The 17923-nt window shown below is 44.2% G+C and overlaps 1 protein-coding gene across 1 annotated transcript in view; it reads left to right on the top strand.

Annotated features, from left to right (window-relative positions):
• The first annotated feature begins 510 nt into the window (after positions 1–510).
• rgmd (RGM domain family, member D) overlaps positions 511–17923 on the top strand; it is a 29119-nt gene continuing 11706 nt past the window's right edge. The window contains exons 1-2 of the mRNA XM_060845973.1: positions 511–722; positions 1169–1707. Coding sequence (XP_060701956.1) covers positions 635–722; positions 1169–1707 — 627 coding nt within the window. The 5' untranslated portion in view covers positions 511–634. The remainder of the gene's footprint in view (positions 723–1168; positions 1708–17923) is intronic.

Raw genomic sequence — 17923 nt, 5'->3', positions numbered from 1 at the left:
CAGAGCACCTGGAGGAAAACCACACAGACAAGGGAAGAATGTGCAAACTCCACATGGACAGTCACTAGAGGGTGGAATTGAACCCAGGTCCCTGGCACTGTGAGGCACTAGTGCTAACTACTGAGCCACCGTGCCACCCCATTTGGGCAAATGTTTGTATAGGAAAGGATTAGAAGGATATGGACCAAGTGCGGGGAAATGGGGTTAGTGTGGATGGCCATTTTGGTCAGCATGGACCAGTTTGGGCTGAAGGGCCTGTCTCCATGCTGGAGGACTCTATGACTCCAGATGAATGGCTTAGAAAACAGCATCCTCGTTTGAAACAACCCCAAAGTTGAGTTCTTCCAGCACTGCCTGCTTTTTGTTTCTGAAGTTTATGGGGTTGGATTAAGAAATTGCCTTTTTTTTGTCCCCACGCCAGATTCGACCCTCCCCTTTAACGCTGGAGTCCGCCTTCCTGTTGGTGATTTGTCAGACCGCCTGTCTATCAGGCTGGCCTCAGCAGGTTGGGTTGTCTGGGCTCTTTGACTGATAGGTTGGGGCTCGAATTCTTTTGGAACTTTTCTTCTGCAGAACGAGCGTTGTTGTGTTTGCCGAGCAGTCGATAAACTCAAGCTACGCTGGATGGATTGGTATGGGGACAGGAAGCCGCTATCCTTTGGCTAAAAGGCTGTGTTCGGTTGCTGTTACAATGTTCGTTTTCTCTCTGTGTCTGAATTCAGGTAAGAAAATTTGAAAGCAAACTTTATTTTCTTGTGTGTGCCTGGGCTAAACGACTTTTCTGGCAGGGTTTGAGGAGGGGAAACTGCATGCAACCCTTCTGGGAAAGGGTTTTTTTTCAAAAATGGTTTGAAATTTGTAAACTTTCCTGACAGTTTCACAACCTGGTTGTGTGTGTTTTAAAACAAGTTGGAAATTTGGAAGAGTTTGTGGACCTGATTTATAAAAGTTTGCAAAAAAAAACGTATTTGGGAGTTTGTGTGGAAGTTTCTGATCGCTTTCGTTCAGGGGCCTGGAGTTTGGGAACTGTTTTCAGTTTACCTTTGTCTTAAAAGTTTGCAGATTTGTTTCGTTGGAATTTTGTTTTGCTAAATGCAACGTTTTAGAAAGATTTTTTTTTACTCCAGCATTTGAGAAATGAGCTAACTTTTCTCCTTGCTGTTCTCAGTGCATTGCCAGCAGTGTAGGATTCAGAGGTGTAACGCCGATTTTGTAGCTGCAACTTCTCCGGGGATTGGATTACAAGAGGAAGGCGAGGGAGCTGGAAGCACTGCTGGAGGAAACAGCGGCGATTTCTGTATCGCTCTCCGAGCTTACTCCCAATGTACCAGGAAGACGGCTAAGTACTGCCGGGGAGACCTGGTCTACCACTCGGCTGTGCTGGGCATCAGCGACCTGATGTTGCAGCACAACTGCTCCAAGACGGGACCCACGGCCCCGGTCAGGCCGGTGGCTACAGAGAGGAGCCGTGTCCCGGAACTCTGCCGCTACCGGAGCAAAGGCAGCTCGCTGAGAGGCGCCGGCCCGCAGCCCCTCTCCTTCGCTCACTGCGGCTTGTTCGGGGACCCCCACCTCAGAACCTTTCGGAACGAGTTTCAGACCTGCAAGGTAGAGGGAGCTTGGCCCCTGATCGACAACGTCTACCTGTCTGTACAGGTCACCAATGTACCGGTGGTAGAGGGCTCCAGCGCCACAGCCACTAGCAAGGTAACTGTGTGTGTGTGTGTACCACAGTCACTAGCAAGGTAACTGTGTGTGTGTCTGTCTGTCTGTACCATAGTCACTAGCAAGGTAACTGTGTGTCTGTCTGTCTGTACCATAGCCACTAGCAAGGTAACTGTGTGTGTGTGTGTGTGTGTGTCTGTACCACAGTCACTAGCAAGGTAACGTGTGTGTGTGTCTGTCTGTCTGTACCAAAGCGTCTAGCAAGGTAACTGTGTTTGTCTGTCTGTCTGTACCACAGCCACTAGCAAGGTAACTGTGTGTGTGTGTGTCTGTCAGTCTGTACCCCTGCCACGACCAAAGTAACATAGAACAATACAGCACAGAACAGGCCCTTTGGCCCTTGCTGTTGCGCAGACCTGTGAACTAACCTAAGCCCATCCCTCTATACTATCCCATCATCATCCATATGCCTATCCAAGGACTGTTTAAATCTCCCTAAGGTGGCTGAGTTAACTGCAATGGCAGGCAGGGCATTCTATGCCCTTACCATTCTGAGTAAAGAACCTGCCTCTGATATCTATCTTAAATCTTATCAGCCCTCAATTTGTAGCAATGCCCCCTCATACACGCTGACGTCATCATCCTAGAAAACGGACTTTCACTGTCTACCCTATCTAATCATCTGATCATCTTGTATGTCTCTATCAAATCCCCTCTTAGTCACCTTCTTTCCAATGAGAACAGACCCAAGTCTCTCAGCCTTTCCTCATAAGACCTTCCCTTCAGACCAGGCAACATCCTGGTAAATCTCCTCTGCACGTTTTCCAATTCTTCCACATCCTTCCTGAAATATGGGGACCAGAACTGTACGCAATATTCCAAGTGTGGCCGCACCAGCGTTTTGTATAGTTGCAGCATGACATTGCGGCTGTGGAACTCAATCCTTTTACCAATGAAACCTAACACACCGTATGCCTTTTTAACAGCACTATCCACCTGGGTGGCAACTTTCAGGGATCTGTGTACTTGGACTCTTAAGATCCCTCTGTGCATTCACACTACCAAGAATCTTTCCATTGACCCAGTACTCTGCCTTCCTGGTATTCTTCCTAAAGTGAATCGCCTCACATTTAGCTGCATTGAACTCCATTTGCCACCTCTCAGCCCAATTCTGCAGGTTATCCAAGTCCCCCTGCAACATTCTTCCACATTGTCTACTACTCCACCGACTTTCGTGTCATCTGCAAACGTAATAACCCATCCAGCTATGCCTGCGTCTAAGTCATTTATAAAAATAACAAACAGCAGTGGTCCCAAAACAGATCCTTGTGCCACACCACTCAAAACTGGACTCCAGGTTGAATGTTTTCCATCAACCACCACTGGCCACCACCTTTCAGAAAGACAGTTTTGAATCCAAACTGCTAGATCACCCTCAATCCCACCCCTCTGCATTTTCTCCAACAGCCTACCATGTGGAACCTTATCAAAGACTTTACTGAAGTCCATGTATACATATCAACTGCCCTACCCACAAAACTGTGTATGTATGTCTGTCTGTCTGTACCATAGCCACTAGCAAGGTAACTGTGTGTGTGTGTGTTATCTCTGCACCACAGCCACCAGGAAGGTAACTATGTGTCTGTTAGACATGCACTCGTGAGGTTACTGTGTGTGTCGCTGCAGTACAGCCATTCACGAGGTTACGGTGTGTGTGCATGTGTGTCTTTGCACCACAGCCACTCACGAGGTAACCGTGTGTGTGTCTGCACCATAGCCATTCGTCAGGTAATAGTGTGTCTCTCTGCACTGCAGCCACTCACGAGGTAACCGTGTGTGTGTGTGTGTGTGTGTGTGTGTGTCTCTGCACTGCAGCCACTCTCAAGGGGTGTGTGTGTCTCTCTCTCTCTCTCTCTCTCTCTCTCTCTCTCTCTCTCTCTCTCTCTATATCTGTCTCTCTCTCTCTATATCTATCTCTCTCTCTCTCTCTCCCCCACAGCGCAAGGTAGCGCTGGGTGAACATCTCAGTTTTGCACAATCACCACTAACCCTTTCCCATCAAAATGAAATTTCTCCCCTTGCCCTTTTCACATTTGTTATTAATGAATTGAATGAATGAATTGAGGCTGCCCTCTGCTGATTTCCAAGAGGGTCTATTGGCCAAGGATTTTCAGATCATTGACCCGAATGACCCAAGAAGGGTGTGTGGGTTTGTTTGTGTCCATGAGCTGTGAGCACATGGGAGTGTCTTGCTTGAAAGTTGAACAATAATCAAGGCAACTTTCAAAAGGGAATTGGATCGAAGTTGGAAGAAATGGAGGGTGAAATTGTCAGAATGCATGGAGTTCGGGGTGGGGGGAGGTGAACAGAACAGTTTTTCTGGATGAGCTGGCATGTGGACAAAGGGCCAAACAGCCTCCAGTATATGCTTTCCCTCGGTTGAAATGTGTATGTAGATTCTGTACCAAAGAAAAATGAATTAGATACTTTTTCAAAGCAGTGCTACATTTAACTGTATTACAATCCTGATTAACCACTATCCCATCAGTTTTATTACTGTCATTACATCAGGTAAAGAATACCCTCTTAAAACTATTGTTGAAACTTATTCTCAATACCAGCGATTTGCCGACAGTTACCTCCTGAATTAATTGTCAATATGTTTTGTGTGAAAATTGTTTTTAAAATGTATTGTGCATGCGCAACTTTCGAAAACAGTCTGAGGATAAGTTCTGAAAGTTTTTAGTATAAATTTAATTTGGAAAACCTTTTTAAAATGATTTTCTTTAGTATTTGCCTAAACTTTTTAAAATAAGGAACTTGCGGCATTTGCTTTTCATTGCGTATCTGAAAGGGTTAAGCTTGCAGCCAGTTTGATTCCTTTAGCCTGCCCTGCCCCCCACCACCTGTTATCATTCAAAAGTGTGACAACACAGCTAATGAACTGTAACCTTGCACTGTGATTTTAATTGGGGCTGGTAGTAAAAGGAAATCTGCAAGGGGGTTTGGGAACAGCTTTTAAAGACAAACACTCCACAGTTTTGCTCAGATCAGCAAATAGGTGCAGTTCCTGTGCTGTTTTTCACTGGTACAGACAGTTTGTTGTATGCACTGTGTAACTTTTTCAAATTGCAAGGAGCGACTTGCCCCACTCTGGTGTCATGGGAAGTGTGGAAGAATACAGCGAGCACATATCATCCTCAAATAAAGCTGAGTGTGAAAGGGAAACCAATAAAATCAGGAACAATTTCAACATTGGATGTTATCTGTGATTTGGCAATGCTGAATATTATGTTTCCCTCCTACTTCTCCCACCATCCCACCCCACAAGAACAATCATTTAGTCATAAACGTTGCTTAAAAATAGATTCAAAGAGAATCTTAAAACAATTCAGTGCAGCTCATAAACACAGTTCAAAGATGCACTCAAGTGCTTTATTCTGCGTTTGGCATTGATTGATTGCAGTATTGCTCTTCAAAGGGTTTTGTGTCTGAGTTTTATGTTTTTGTCCTCTTAGTGCAACTGACGTTTCATTCCCATTCACACCATTGCATGTTTTTGTTTCAAAAAGTATTACGTTTGCATTGGGTTGTGCAGTTTTGAGGGTTGGAAGTCTTTGGGATTCTCTTCCCAAAGAGACTAAGGATGCAGAATTTCTGAAAATTTTTAAGCGTAAAGTTGGATTTTTCATTCTAATTGGGGAGAAGAGTTATCAGAATACACAGAAATGTGAAGTTGAGGTTAAAATTAGATTGGACATGATCTCATTGTTGGCAGAAGAGGTTAGAAGGGCTGAAATGGCCTCTATTTCCTTGTTCATGTGTTTGGGTTCTGTTAGTTTGGAATATTTGCCATTAATTCCATCCAGGGATATTTGTTGCCCTTCAGTTCCTTTGCAAATATGTTGGGGTAGCACAGTTGGTCAACACTGTCACCTCAGCACTAGAGACCTAGGTTTGATTCCAGCCTCGGGTGACCGTCTGTCTGTGTGGAGTTTGCACCTTCTCCCCATGTCTGCATGGGTTTCCTCCGAGTGGTCTGGTTTCCTCCTGCAGTCCAAAGATATGTAGGTTTAGTGGATTGGGCATGGGAAATTGCCCATAAAGTCCCAGGAATGTGTAGACTAGGTGGGTTAGCCATGGTAAATGCAGTGTTGTCGGGATATGGTAGGAAGGTGGGTCTGGGTGAAATGTTCTTCGGAGGGTTGGTGCAGTCTTGATGGGCCAAATGGCCTGCTTCCACACTGTAGCGATTGTCAGATTGAGAAGGGAATATCATATTAGATAGTACTTGGAGTAGAGTCCTGAGTTAGGGAGCTTTTCAGGGTGAACCTTAATTAAAAACCACCGTGTTCTCTCAAGCATTAATTTTTCCCTCGACACCCATTCGAAAGTTGCAGAAATGTTAAGTCTAAATTTTCCTGAATATTATTGCCAATGGGCTTTGTCAGGTGGGGAGAAGTCCCTGAAAGGGAATAGTTTTAGCATTGATCTCGGATATTTCTAAACTTGTAACAGGGAAGTTCTTTTACATGAATTGACAGTCTCTTTGTTTACAATTTGTAAAGATGATTTGCAATTCAAATAAATGGCTTCTAATTTCTCAGTTATTAATTGGACATAAGTTTAAATGGGCCATCAAAGTGTAGGTGTGACATGTGTTTTGAACCAGTGCAGCACTCTACTCAAGTCCCTTGGTCCTGTTTTAATGATGATTGTTGTGATTATGTTGAATCTGGTGTTATCATTCTATCAATCAATGTTGTAAAATAGTGATGGTTGACAGAATAGTATAGTTGATCTTAACCAGTAATATCTATCTTGTGTGTATGTCTCTGAAACGTTACACACCATTCATTCTGCCCTTTTGATAGTTTTGTTTGCACAATCCTATTTGAGTACTGAATGATTTGTTAGACAACTTTAACAAGTTAAGCTTCCATTGTCATATTTGTAACAACACTTTGTGTAATATATTTAGTATTTTAAAATTTAATCATTTGAATTGTAGAAATTAAACGCTTGCCAGTATAGCTATTCGTGATTCTCCCAGAATGTTTCAAACCACTGAATCAATTTGGGTCACTATTTTCGATTTTCAGCTTTGTGTTGTAGCAATATTTCACATTTAATCAGGGCTGGTTGGTTGGATTGTGATGTTAGTCGGAGGGGGAATGTTGTCCGGCACACTGGGTGACATTTCCTGCTGTTTGCCCAGCAGTGATTGGGAATATTTCCTGTTCACGGCAGGAGATGGTCAGTCCCTTGGATTTTTCAACCTTTTTCTCAGAAGGCTGCAATGCTAATTATACATTCTCGGGTTTGTTCAACAACGTCTACTTAGAGCTTTAATCTTAGTAAAATGACCTCGGGCGTTTTACTGGACCGTAATCGAACAAAGGTTGATCTGAAGCCAGAGTGAAAAGACCTTAGGACAGATGATCAAAAGCTTGGTCGAAGAGGTGGATTTTAAGGACATCTTTAAGGATGGGACTGAGGTGGTGTGGTGTCGAGAGGAAATTTCAGTGCTCGAGGCCAATTTAATAAGCAAAGCAACCTTCCCTTTAATTATCAGATAATACGTATAATTTGAGTGGGGTCTGAGCCCAGAACCTTTTCGGCTCCAAGGCAGGAGTGCACCCATTTGGACCAAACTGGCAAAATGCTGCAGCAGGACATCAGAAATTAAAGGAGAAGTTTCAAAGAGGCAGCTTGACTCCTGTTCACTGTTGTTGAAGGCATTTGATATCTCTGACCCTAGTAGTCTGTCTAACATAAAGAACATGATTCCTGAAGAAGGGCTTATGCCCGAACCGTTGAATCTTCTGTTCCTTGGATGCTGCCTGACCTGCTGTGCTTTTCCAGCAACACATTTTCAGCTAACATAAAGAAACCCAGTGGCTCCATCAAGCGCTCTTGTGGTTGCAAAATCAATTTTGTTTTTTAAAAAAAAATTGCCATGATGGTAACTACTGGCAGAAGTAATCCAAATTTTCAAATGACATATCCTCCATTTGGTAGTATTGGTTATTTTGTTTTTGCTAAGGCTTTCAACTTAAAAATAATTTCAATTACTTTTGACCAGTTGCGACCCAATGAAACATAAAGGTGGAGTGAGAGGGCAAGTGGCTGGGGAAGATGGCAACAACATGCAACATGTGGGAGAGGGAAGCTATACAGACGATTCAGCCAATCTGAAGTGTGTTAAGTAGATTTTATTAGATCTACAGCGCTGAATTTCAGCTCCAACCATATGCTTGACCTCAACTGGGACGCAGAAAATAGACAACAGAAATTTTGAGGGCGGGTGCTGTGGGTGTGTGTACACTCTACATGGAATACCAACAACAACTTGACTTTTGAGTGCTGCTGAAAAATGCGTTCAGGCCCATTCTCACGAATACCAATGTAAAAAGGAAACCATGCTGTATGAGAGGACATTGCTGATTGCTGGGCAGGCGGGCACTAATTGGTAGTGATGTTTCCATGGAGAATACAAGGCATGTTTTTGTCTATATCACTGCTAAGTAGTGAGGTAGCATAGGCAGGATTATTTTAAAAAAAAGACTTGTTTGAATTTGGAGTAATGGCAGTCATAGGTGGAAATTCCAGAACGTGAGTTCTACGCAGTTGAAGATCACGGTTGTTGAGGCATAGGGAGTTTTTAATCATTCATGGGACGAGGGCAACACTGGCTAGGCAGCATTTATTGCCCAGATAACAGTTAAGTCAACCATGTTGCTGTGGATCTGGCATCACACGTAGGATAGCCCAGGTAAGATCAGCAGATTTCCTTCCCTTGCGGAGGTTAGAGAACCAGATGGGATTTTTTTCTGATAATCGATTCATCGTCATCATTAGATTCTTAATTCCAGATATTTATTGAATTCAAATTCCATCTGCTGTGCAGGATTTGAACCCTGGTCCCCGGAACATTACCTGAATCTCGGGATTAACAGTCCAACGATAATACCATGAGGCCATCGCCCTCCCTCGTGCATGAGTGAATGTACAAAAGATCAGATTTTCAAAGGGAGAATTTAGATAACTGGAAAGGTACAGAAGAGCTGTGGTGTGATTGGCTCTCTGAAAGATTGAAGAGGTGCATTACATCAGCCGTTTGCATATCTTGTGTTTGTCTAGTATCTTTTTAATGGCATCCCATTGAGTGTAACAGAAGTATAGTGAGATATAGTGCCAAAGAAGCGGGCCTAAAGTCTAGGTTCAAGATATTTTCTAATTGTCCTATTCAGAGATGTTATCTCTAGCTCAGAGTGAGAGGTAATACCACTGCATCACAAGAGCCCTGTTGAAGATTCTAAGATGTTATTTTTAAGAGAACAGTGGTGTGGTTAAAGGAAATGATTCCAGTGTTGGAACCTGGTTGCATGAAGATTAAGCCTCCAGTGATGGGGCAGGAAGCTGGATGAATTTGGATCTGGGTCATCTGGATGTTGCCAAACTGAAATGGAGTTGGAGGGAACTGACTTTAGGAGGTGAAGACACAGTCTAGGACTCTGGAGAGAGCATTGAGCTTTGAAATTGGGACATTAATTTGGCGAATACATGGATAAAGGGTCGATTTTTATTTTGAGAATAGTAATCATTGAGTGTGCTAGAGCTAAATATCTAGTGTTATCAATTGACTCTAATTGCAATTTGCTGAGTCACATTAATTGTAAAGCAAATCTGAATGTGACTGTATTCCTGTCTTTTCTTGGCCAAATGTACACAAACCAAGGGGATATCCAGGTTCTGCTATGGTACACATTATAACAGACTAGCCTAGTGTTTATAGCCTAGTTTACTTGTATTGTGGTGGCATGTAGCTTTACAAAATAGCATGGGCTTTGGCGAACTAAAAGCTGGTTCCAGGCAGTGGGTGTGGTGGTACCATGGGCTGGTGCCAGATAAATTTTGGTCAATGATAACTGAACACATGGATTCAGAAAAGACAGTTGCTGACCTGGCAGCTAGACAGCTGAATCAGGGACATGGCTAAGTTTCAAAGCTTACTGCTCCTGATGTGTGTTTGGACTGGGCTGCTGTGGAGTGGCAAGGGAGAGAGCTTCAAGAGTAAGATCACATTTTATAAGTAAACCACTGCTTGATGTAGTTAGGTGAAGGTTTTAATGGAAATAAATGAGGCAAAAGATTATTTGGACAGAGATGAGCTCATCATAGTCATACAGCACAGAAACAGACCCTTCGGTCCAACCAGTCCATGCTGAACATAATCCTAAACTAAACTAGTCCCACCGACCTGCTTCTGGCCCATATCCCTCCAAACTATTCCTATTATCTTTAGATATGTTTTACTCATTTAAAGCAGCAAATGGTTAGAGAGCCTCTGTTGAGGCACTGTAGCAAAGATGCAACCAAATGGTCAATGCAAACTTTTTTAAAAAGTACAGTTTGTTGTGCTATGATGTGTATTTCATCAGCACGGATTGGCTCACAACGATCAAATTGTAGGCATTGTTTGATTAATGCAGGCTTTCTACTGACAGGTATAACAGTTTTATATAGTGGTTTTTGGCACGATTTGTATAGTGCAGGGACGTACAGGGACACCACTGTCATGATACAGCAGACTGACCTTTAAAGAGACACTTAACAAACCAAAATAATACGCTAGGATATTTTGTAATCCTACCTATTCAGAGATGTTACTGCACATCTTAGGAGCAGGTGAACTTTGAACCTGGGTCTCCTGCCTTTGAGATAGGATCACTACCAGTGCACCACAAGAACCCTAGAACAAGCTCATCTGTAAGCTGCCAAGGCACACATTTACTGGATAATGCCCAGCAGATCAGCCAGCATCTGGAGAGGACGTGCACACAGTGAGCGGTTCCAGCCAACCTTCAGCACTGTTGGCCCACATGAACCTGGATTGTCTGTCAACTGCATGGGTTCCAGTGTTTGCTTCTTCCATTTCCGATTTCCAGCAGTCTCAATATTTTCAGTATTCTTAGTTTTTGAGCAATTGCTACAGTGATGATTTGGCTGTTGTTAGGCCAATTAATTTTACATATCCTTCCGTGGCCTGGTCTTTCCCAATCTCTCTCACCTCCAGCACCTTCCATTTCTTGGGAGCTTCAAGATGGCACATGGGTTTGCTTTTGTGGTAATCACTCCTTAGGGTAGGAAGGGGTTCAGTGGGAGTGGAGGTCAGCTATTTTCAGTTTTTAGACCTCAGGGTATCTGGAAAGAGGCCACTTTTCTTAACCACTGCTGACCAACACAAGGGGTACCACATATGCAGTGACAGAAGCAGCTGCCTGCCTTTCTCTAAAAACAGGGTGGAGCATGTGGCAAACCACAGCAGGTCGGGCAGCATCCAAGGAGCAGGTGAATTGATGTTTCGGGCATAAGCCCTTCATCAGGAATAAGTGCTTCTCCTACTCCTCAGCTGTTGCCTGACCTGCTGTGCTTTTCCAGCACCACACTCCACTCTGATTTCCAGCATCTGCGGTCTTCACTTAGAAAACGGGACTTGATGGAATGGCAAGAACTCCTGCTGTGTAGCACCAACAAGCCAAGATTTCATGCATCAGGAGTTCCCTCAAAATACTGAACATCAGCTGTTTCTAGTTGCAGATGGCATTACTTTGCAAACAGATCCTCGGCATTTCCACTTGCAGTATTGTCCAAGATATGTGCCTGCTAGGCTTAAATATCTGGGCCTTGGTTCTACAACAACAACTGGAACATAAAGTAGACTGGCGAAGATTGGGAATTCCCTTTTATTAGCAATTTAGGTCGGCACTTCTATCGAGCCTTGCCCTCCGGAAGACCCAAAGTGTTTTTGCCCCAAGAAGCACCTTATTGCAATATAGTCAGTGTCATCTTGTAGGACAATGTGGCAGTCAATTTGCAAACAGCAAGCTCCCACAAACAGCAGTGAGCTAATGGTCCGTGTTTTCGAGGACATCAAGGAGGGCTGCTCTTCTTTTCTGAAAATGCCAAGGATTTTTTCCAGCCTCTTGAGTGTCTCGTTCAGAAGATGGCCTGCCTTGAGAGTGCAGTACTCCCTCAGTGCTGGACTAGAATGGGCCTTGAACTTAAGATTCTGAGGCAGAAGGGAGCCTGCTGCAATTGCTGATATACCCCCCCGGCCATTTAAAAAAAAACAATGGATAGGTAGCAGTGATAGGGCAATGCCTTACTGTGAAGCATCTTCCAAGGATGCTTACCTTAAAGAAGTTTGCCTCTCTCTACAAGTCACGACGTGTCCGTCATCTTTCCCACCAATCCACTCCACCCTCCTCTCCAACCTATCACCTTCTCCCCCACCTATCACACTGTCAGCTACCTTCCCCCACCCAATTAATCTCTCCACCCCCTTGGCTCACAAGCCTCCTTTCTGATGAAGGGCTTATGCCCGAAACCTTGATTCTCCTGCTCCTCGGATACTACCTGACCTGCTGTGCTTTCCCGCCACCACAAGCTCGCCAATGCCAGTGGACAGCTAACAAGGGAATGGAGGAAGTTGGCCCTCGAGACTTTTTTTTTGTGGGTCTTTTAAGTCCTGGACCCCAGCATTCCAACAGTCGCGGATCTCCTCCTTGTGGGAAGGTTTTGCAGATCAATATTACAGACAGTTCTTGCCACAGTTGTACACGTGGGAGTATTTTTAATCTAGCTATCGTACTTTTTTGAAAGTAGTGGCCTGTCGCCCAGTACTCTCAGGTTCTGGTAAAATCTATCCCTTGTCCTCAATGTGCTTTATTTTCTAAAGCCATGACAACAGTTTAATTAACTTTTTACAACTATAGTCACAAATGATCTATGGGTTTGATCTCTCTCTCTCTCTCTCTCTTTCTATGAAGCAGAGTAATTCCACAATGGAACGATGCATGCTTCAATCCAGAGAAAGTTCAGTCAACTACTATAAGCACAAATGCCGCAGATACTGTAGTGCTTTTGAACTGCATAATTAATTTCTCTGAGGCAATTGCAGAATTAACAGACTCCCTGTTAGCAAAGGAGGTATGCAAACAAATGGACACAGAAGCAGGAGATTACTTGCAGACAACAGCGGTTTAAGGATACGATAGGGCTTTCAAATTGATTTCTAAGCATATGCTTTCAAAAGGTGAGAATAAAGAACACTGGGGGTGGGGGGGTGGGGAGCTAAAAGACCCAGTCAACAAAGGGTGTGGAATCAAAACCAAAATGCGGGGGTAGGGCCTAAAGTCTGAAGTTACTGAAGCAATTCCATAATCTCTGGTGAGAGAGAAGGGATTTCTGCACGCTGTTGAAATCTTTCTCTTTTTACATGGGACGTGAACAGAAGCAGCATTTTTACGGCTATGTCAAGCCAAAAACTGGATATTTGCCAATTTTACTTTCTCTCCATTGGGATGAGGGACCCTGCAGTACTAAATTGGTAACACAAACGAGCTTCCAATTAGTGGTGAATAAGCAGTTTTGTGCTGTGGATTCTGGTCCTCTGGGAAATGGTCCCGCACTCACTCCCCTAAGAACCAATCTCTGTTTGAATGCAGTCAGCCCAAGCTGTATTCATGTCTAGGCACTGCATTCAAACTCCCCGTACCATTCAGGCTCTGCTTGAACGCAGATGTTTCTGCTTCTTAATGGACCTTTTCAAGTGTGTTTTTAAAAAATATATTTTCTGTGCGCCCGTGTTGCTTTTTTAGTCTCGTTCCTTCGTATCAAATATCTGAACTTTCTTTAAAGGGCGCAGTTTCTGACCACGTTCTCAATAGGCAGTACAGTTCACTGCAAATCATTCCTGTTGTTTGAATTAAGCAGCTTACTTAACACTGCAAAGTGAAAATTTGTGTAAGGAAAAATGTTTGCATTCATGAGAGTTTGAATTGAGAAGTAAGCTTTTCAAAAAAAAGCAACTTTGCATTAATATTTAATGGACCAGTTCCTATCACTGTGACCCTGTGCCTTAGTCAAACTGTATGGTGCAAGTGCAAATTTATAATTTATACAAGCAAAAAAGAACTCTGCATGCTGTAAATTTGAAATACAGAAATTGCTGGAAAAGCTCAGAAGACCTTGCAGCATCTGTGAAGATAAATCAGAGTTAACATTTCGATGGTCCTTACTCAGAACTGATGGTAGCTAGGAAAATGTGGAATTATATGCAGAGGATAGGATGGGCGGGGGGGAGGAGGAGTAAACGATAAGTGGGGATAGTGCCCACAGAGAGAACAGTTGGACAGACAAAGGAGTGGATAACAATCTGGCCAGGAGGCTGAATAGCTGTTAATGGAAACTGAATGATTAACAATATGATGTGGAAGTACCAGTGTTGGACTGGGGTGGACAAAGTTAAAAATCACACAACACCTGGTTATAGTCCAACAGGTTTATTTGGAAGCACTAGCTTTCAGAGCGCTGCTCCTTCATCAGGTGGTTCATCTAATGAAGGAGCAGCACTCCAAAAGCTAGTGCTTCCAAATAGACCTGTTGGACTATAACCTGGCATGGTGTGATTTTTAACTTTGGCTAACAATAGGTAATGTGTAATGAGATAACAAGGCCTGGTGTGTGGGTTAGGGGGCTAGGACATGGAGAGTTCAGGCCCTAAAATTATTGAACTCAGTATTGAGTCTGGGGGGCTGCAGGGTCCCCATGTGGAAAGTGAGGTGTTGTTCATCCAGTTTGCCCTGAGCTTTTTTGGAACACTGCAGCAAGCCTGAGACAAATGTTGGCCAGGGAACAGCGGTGTGTTGAAGTGACAGGCAGCTGGAAGCTCAGTGTTTGTGGGCAGAATGTAGATGTCCTGCAAAGCGGTCACCCAGTCTGCGCTTTGTTTCCCCAGTGCAGAGGAGACCACGTTGTGAGCAGTGAGTGGAGCTAGTCTCCTCGTATTAGCATCTCTGGCTGAGTATTGCAGCACGTCATCTGGGCTCCGCAGGTAACGCCTGGCTGAGTAGCAGGATGTTGGGAGAAAATCGGTCCATGATATTGATTTTACAAGTGAAGTCTCATGGCGAGATTGATTTTGCTTTATGCAAGCACTTCTACACACACACAGGATGGAAGATGTTTCGAATTTCCTCCTACAAATGGCAAAAATTGATGCTAAATCAGTTAATTTTAAATCCAAGATCCATTTTTGTTAAGCTGATGAGTTGTAACGCAAGCTGCCAGCAGGTCCCATTTGCATTATCGAATTGATATAAATTGCACATGTTTAATATTTTATTAAACGGTGTCGTGTTCGGAGAGCTGGTAATGGGTTGCATGATGAATCTGTTTGAACTTGAATTTTGCAATCGCACAATATGTGTTGCCTTTTAAGAGTTTAGGTGGGTTTATTGCATCAATGTCTTTCGTGATGCAGTTTTTTGGAGTGAGCAGTTGGGTTCTTCTGCATTTTGCTGTCCCACAGTTTCTGGTGGAATGTCGTGATGTCACAGCCACTGTAACCACATGTTTTGGGTGTGGACCCCACCTCCTGCAGTAAGCAAACACTGATCCCTGTGAAGCATATGCAGATAATTAAAGACGTAAAACAATGTTTAGAAGCTGCAATGTGTTAAAAAGATATTCATTCAGCCTAGATTGGTGTCTGAATGGTCTTCAAGATTGGTTGATGCAAGAAACATGTTCTAGATTACAGGGGAGTCCAGAACCAGGGATCACAGATGCAAGGGTGGCCATTTCAGACTGAAATGAGAAATTTCTTCACCCAGAGCGTGTTGGAATCTTCTACCACAGAAAGTGGTTGAGGCCAAAGCGTTGAAGGTTCTTAAGGCTAAAGGGGTCAAAGGGTATTGGGCAGCAGTGGGAACAGAGTTGGATGATAAGCCATGAGTTGATAAAGGGTGGATCTGGGTAAAGTACAGCAGGTCAGGCAGCATCTGAGGAGCAGGAGAGTCAACATTTCAGAGCAGACCTTTCTTCAGGCCACTCCAGCATCTGCAGTGCTTGCAAACTCCTGATCAGCCATGATCACACTGAATAAGTTTGAAGGGCTGAATGGCCTACTCCTCCCATTTTTCTATTTCTGCGCTTTGTCTACTTTTCCTCCCTGATTTCATATCCTTCCATCCCTTCTAAACTTGAATGTTGACAAAGTTCTTCCTCCATCTCAAATCCTGGAACTGAATTTGTTTCCCAACTCTGAAATATTTTCTCTTGCATATTCCTACCCAGTTTCTTGCATTGAATCTCTTATGGCCTCCAATTCACCACAACTGCTGGATAAAGGTTTACTCTCATTGACTCCATCGCCATCCTTCTGTTATCTCTTTGGTTAACACTTGAGTTTGTTTCAATTTATTAAGTTGACTAGATGTGCAAGTCAGGTCTATAAACATGGTAAACCGAGACTGTTTTAATATTCCTGCAAGATATTTTGCTTGACCAGAAACTAAGTACACAAACTTGGTGTAGTACAGCTGATTAAAGAGGCGTTGTGCTCTGATGGTCCAAATGCTATGGAGGAGGTTGGTTCATGTGAAGAGCAGAAGGCTTGTGGGTACTGGTGCATGGTACAGGGGCAACACCCATATATAACGTCTGATTGGAACTGGAGGTAGCTGGGCAAATCACTATGGCGCTCTTCAGAAACCTGAGGTGCAGAGTAAGATGGAGTAAGATCTGTTCAGGCCTAGTTAGTGATCCTGAAGGACTTTTCAGGTTGAATTAATTATCTTCCTTCGATTGGCGTGGGCCTGACGTCACATGTAGGTCAGACCAGGTAACAATGGCAAATTTCCTTCCCTGAAGGGCATCAGTGAACCTTGGGGGGGATTTACAATAATCAGCGATGGTTACACAATCAATATTAGGCCAGTTTTTGTTTTAATTGCAGATTTTTATTGTCTTTAGATTTTGTGATCTGCTATGGTGGGATTTGAACCCATCTCCCCGAAGCATTAGCTTGTAGGCCAGTGGCAAGATGACCATTTGCCCCTGTCTAAGGCTGTGAAGCAAAGGAGATGTCGCGTTCTCCCCATGTCTGCGTGGGTTTCCTCCAGGTGCTCCGGTTTCCTCCCATAGTCCAAAGATGTGCGGGTCAGGTGAATTGGCCATGCTAAATTGCCCGTAGTGTTAGGTAAGGGGTAAATGTAGGGGTATGGGTGGGTTGCGCTTCGGCGGGTCGGTGTGGACTTATTGGGCCGAAGGGCCTGTTTCCACACTGTAAGTAATCTAATCTTTGTGCCCCCTTGTGGTACATTGCTTTTTCTCAGCATGGCAGGTCACAATACTGCATGCCCTTCTGGGCTGTGTTGGTGCTTTGTCCTGGGTATAACATCCAGCCACATGGGTTAGGATGTCTTCACCAGTGAGAATCAGCTACCCCTTCCTCTCCAATATTCAGGACGTGGAAGAGGGGGAGCAGGTCATAGACCAGATCCCCACCTCCCCATATACAACCTGTTTTCGCTTGCAGTATTGATTGACTCCCACTTTTGGCCCCCACCAAAGTGTTTTTCTTCTCCCTATGTGTGTGTCTCCCCCTCTGTCATTCTCTGTCTGTGTGTCTCTTTCTCCTCATAACCAACCCCCCACCCCCCCCCCACCCCCTCACCACCACCACCACCACTGAGTGTGTCTGTGGCTCAGATGATGTGTTAGACATTGAAATGGTTATAATCTTAGGACCTTGCAGGAAGATTTTTGAAGTACTACAGTTCTTGCTCCCCCTCCCTGACCCTATATTCAGGCTGATACAGTTGCCCATGTTAGATAGTTGGGCTGAACTCCAGTATCAACAAGCATTAAAAAGGCAGTGTGTTGGAGAGTTACACAAGAGCTTTTCACAACTTTAAAACATTACCTGTGGAAACATGTGTGTCAGTGTGTGAACGTAGTTACTGTTCCAAGGTGGGTCCTTGTGCACGTCAGTCAGCAGCTCACCCAGCATCTGGCAAGGTGCCAGCCTGCTCTTGATTTTCTCCCCCCCATCCCACACCCACCTACCCCATCCTATAATCCCCCTTTTGCCCCTAGAAGCATGACAATCCCACCAGTTCTACAGGCACTTGCCTCCCTTGTCTCATGGTAGGAAGTTGGCTTCATGATCAAATATCCGCCATGACAAAGGCCTCCAAACCCTCCGTTTCTTCCTCTCCCGGTGTCCCCACCAGTGCCCCTCCATCGACACACTCGTATGGCTGAATTGGTCCTCACCCTCCATAATTTCTCCTTCGAATCTTCTCACTGCCTCCAGACAAAAGGGATGGCCATGGGCACCCACATGGGCCCAGCTCTGCCTGTCTCTTTGTTGGTTACGTGGAATAGCCCACCTTCCAAGGTTACA

Source organism: Hemiscyllium ocellatum, chromosome 28, assembly GCF_020745735.1.
Source record: "Hemiscyllium ocellatum isolate sHemOce1 chromosome 28, sHemOce1.pat.X.cur, whole genome shotgun sequence".
NCBI classification, from domain to species: Eukaryota; Metazoa; Chordata; class Chondrichthyes; order Orectolobiformes; family Hemiscylliidae; genus Hemiscyllium; species Hemiscyllium ocellatum.
This window is presented reverse-complemented; position numbering and strand designations above follow the sequence as displayed.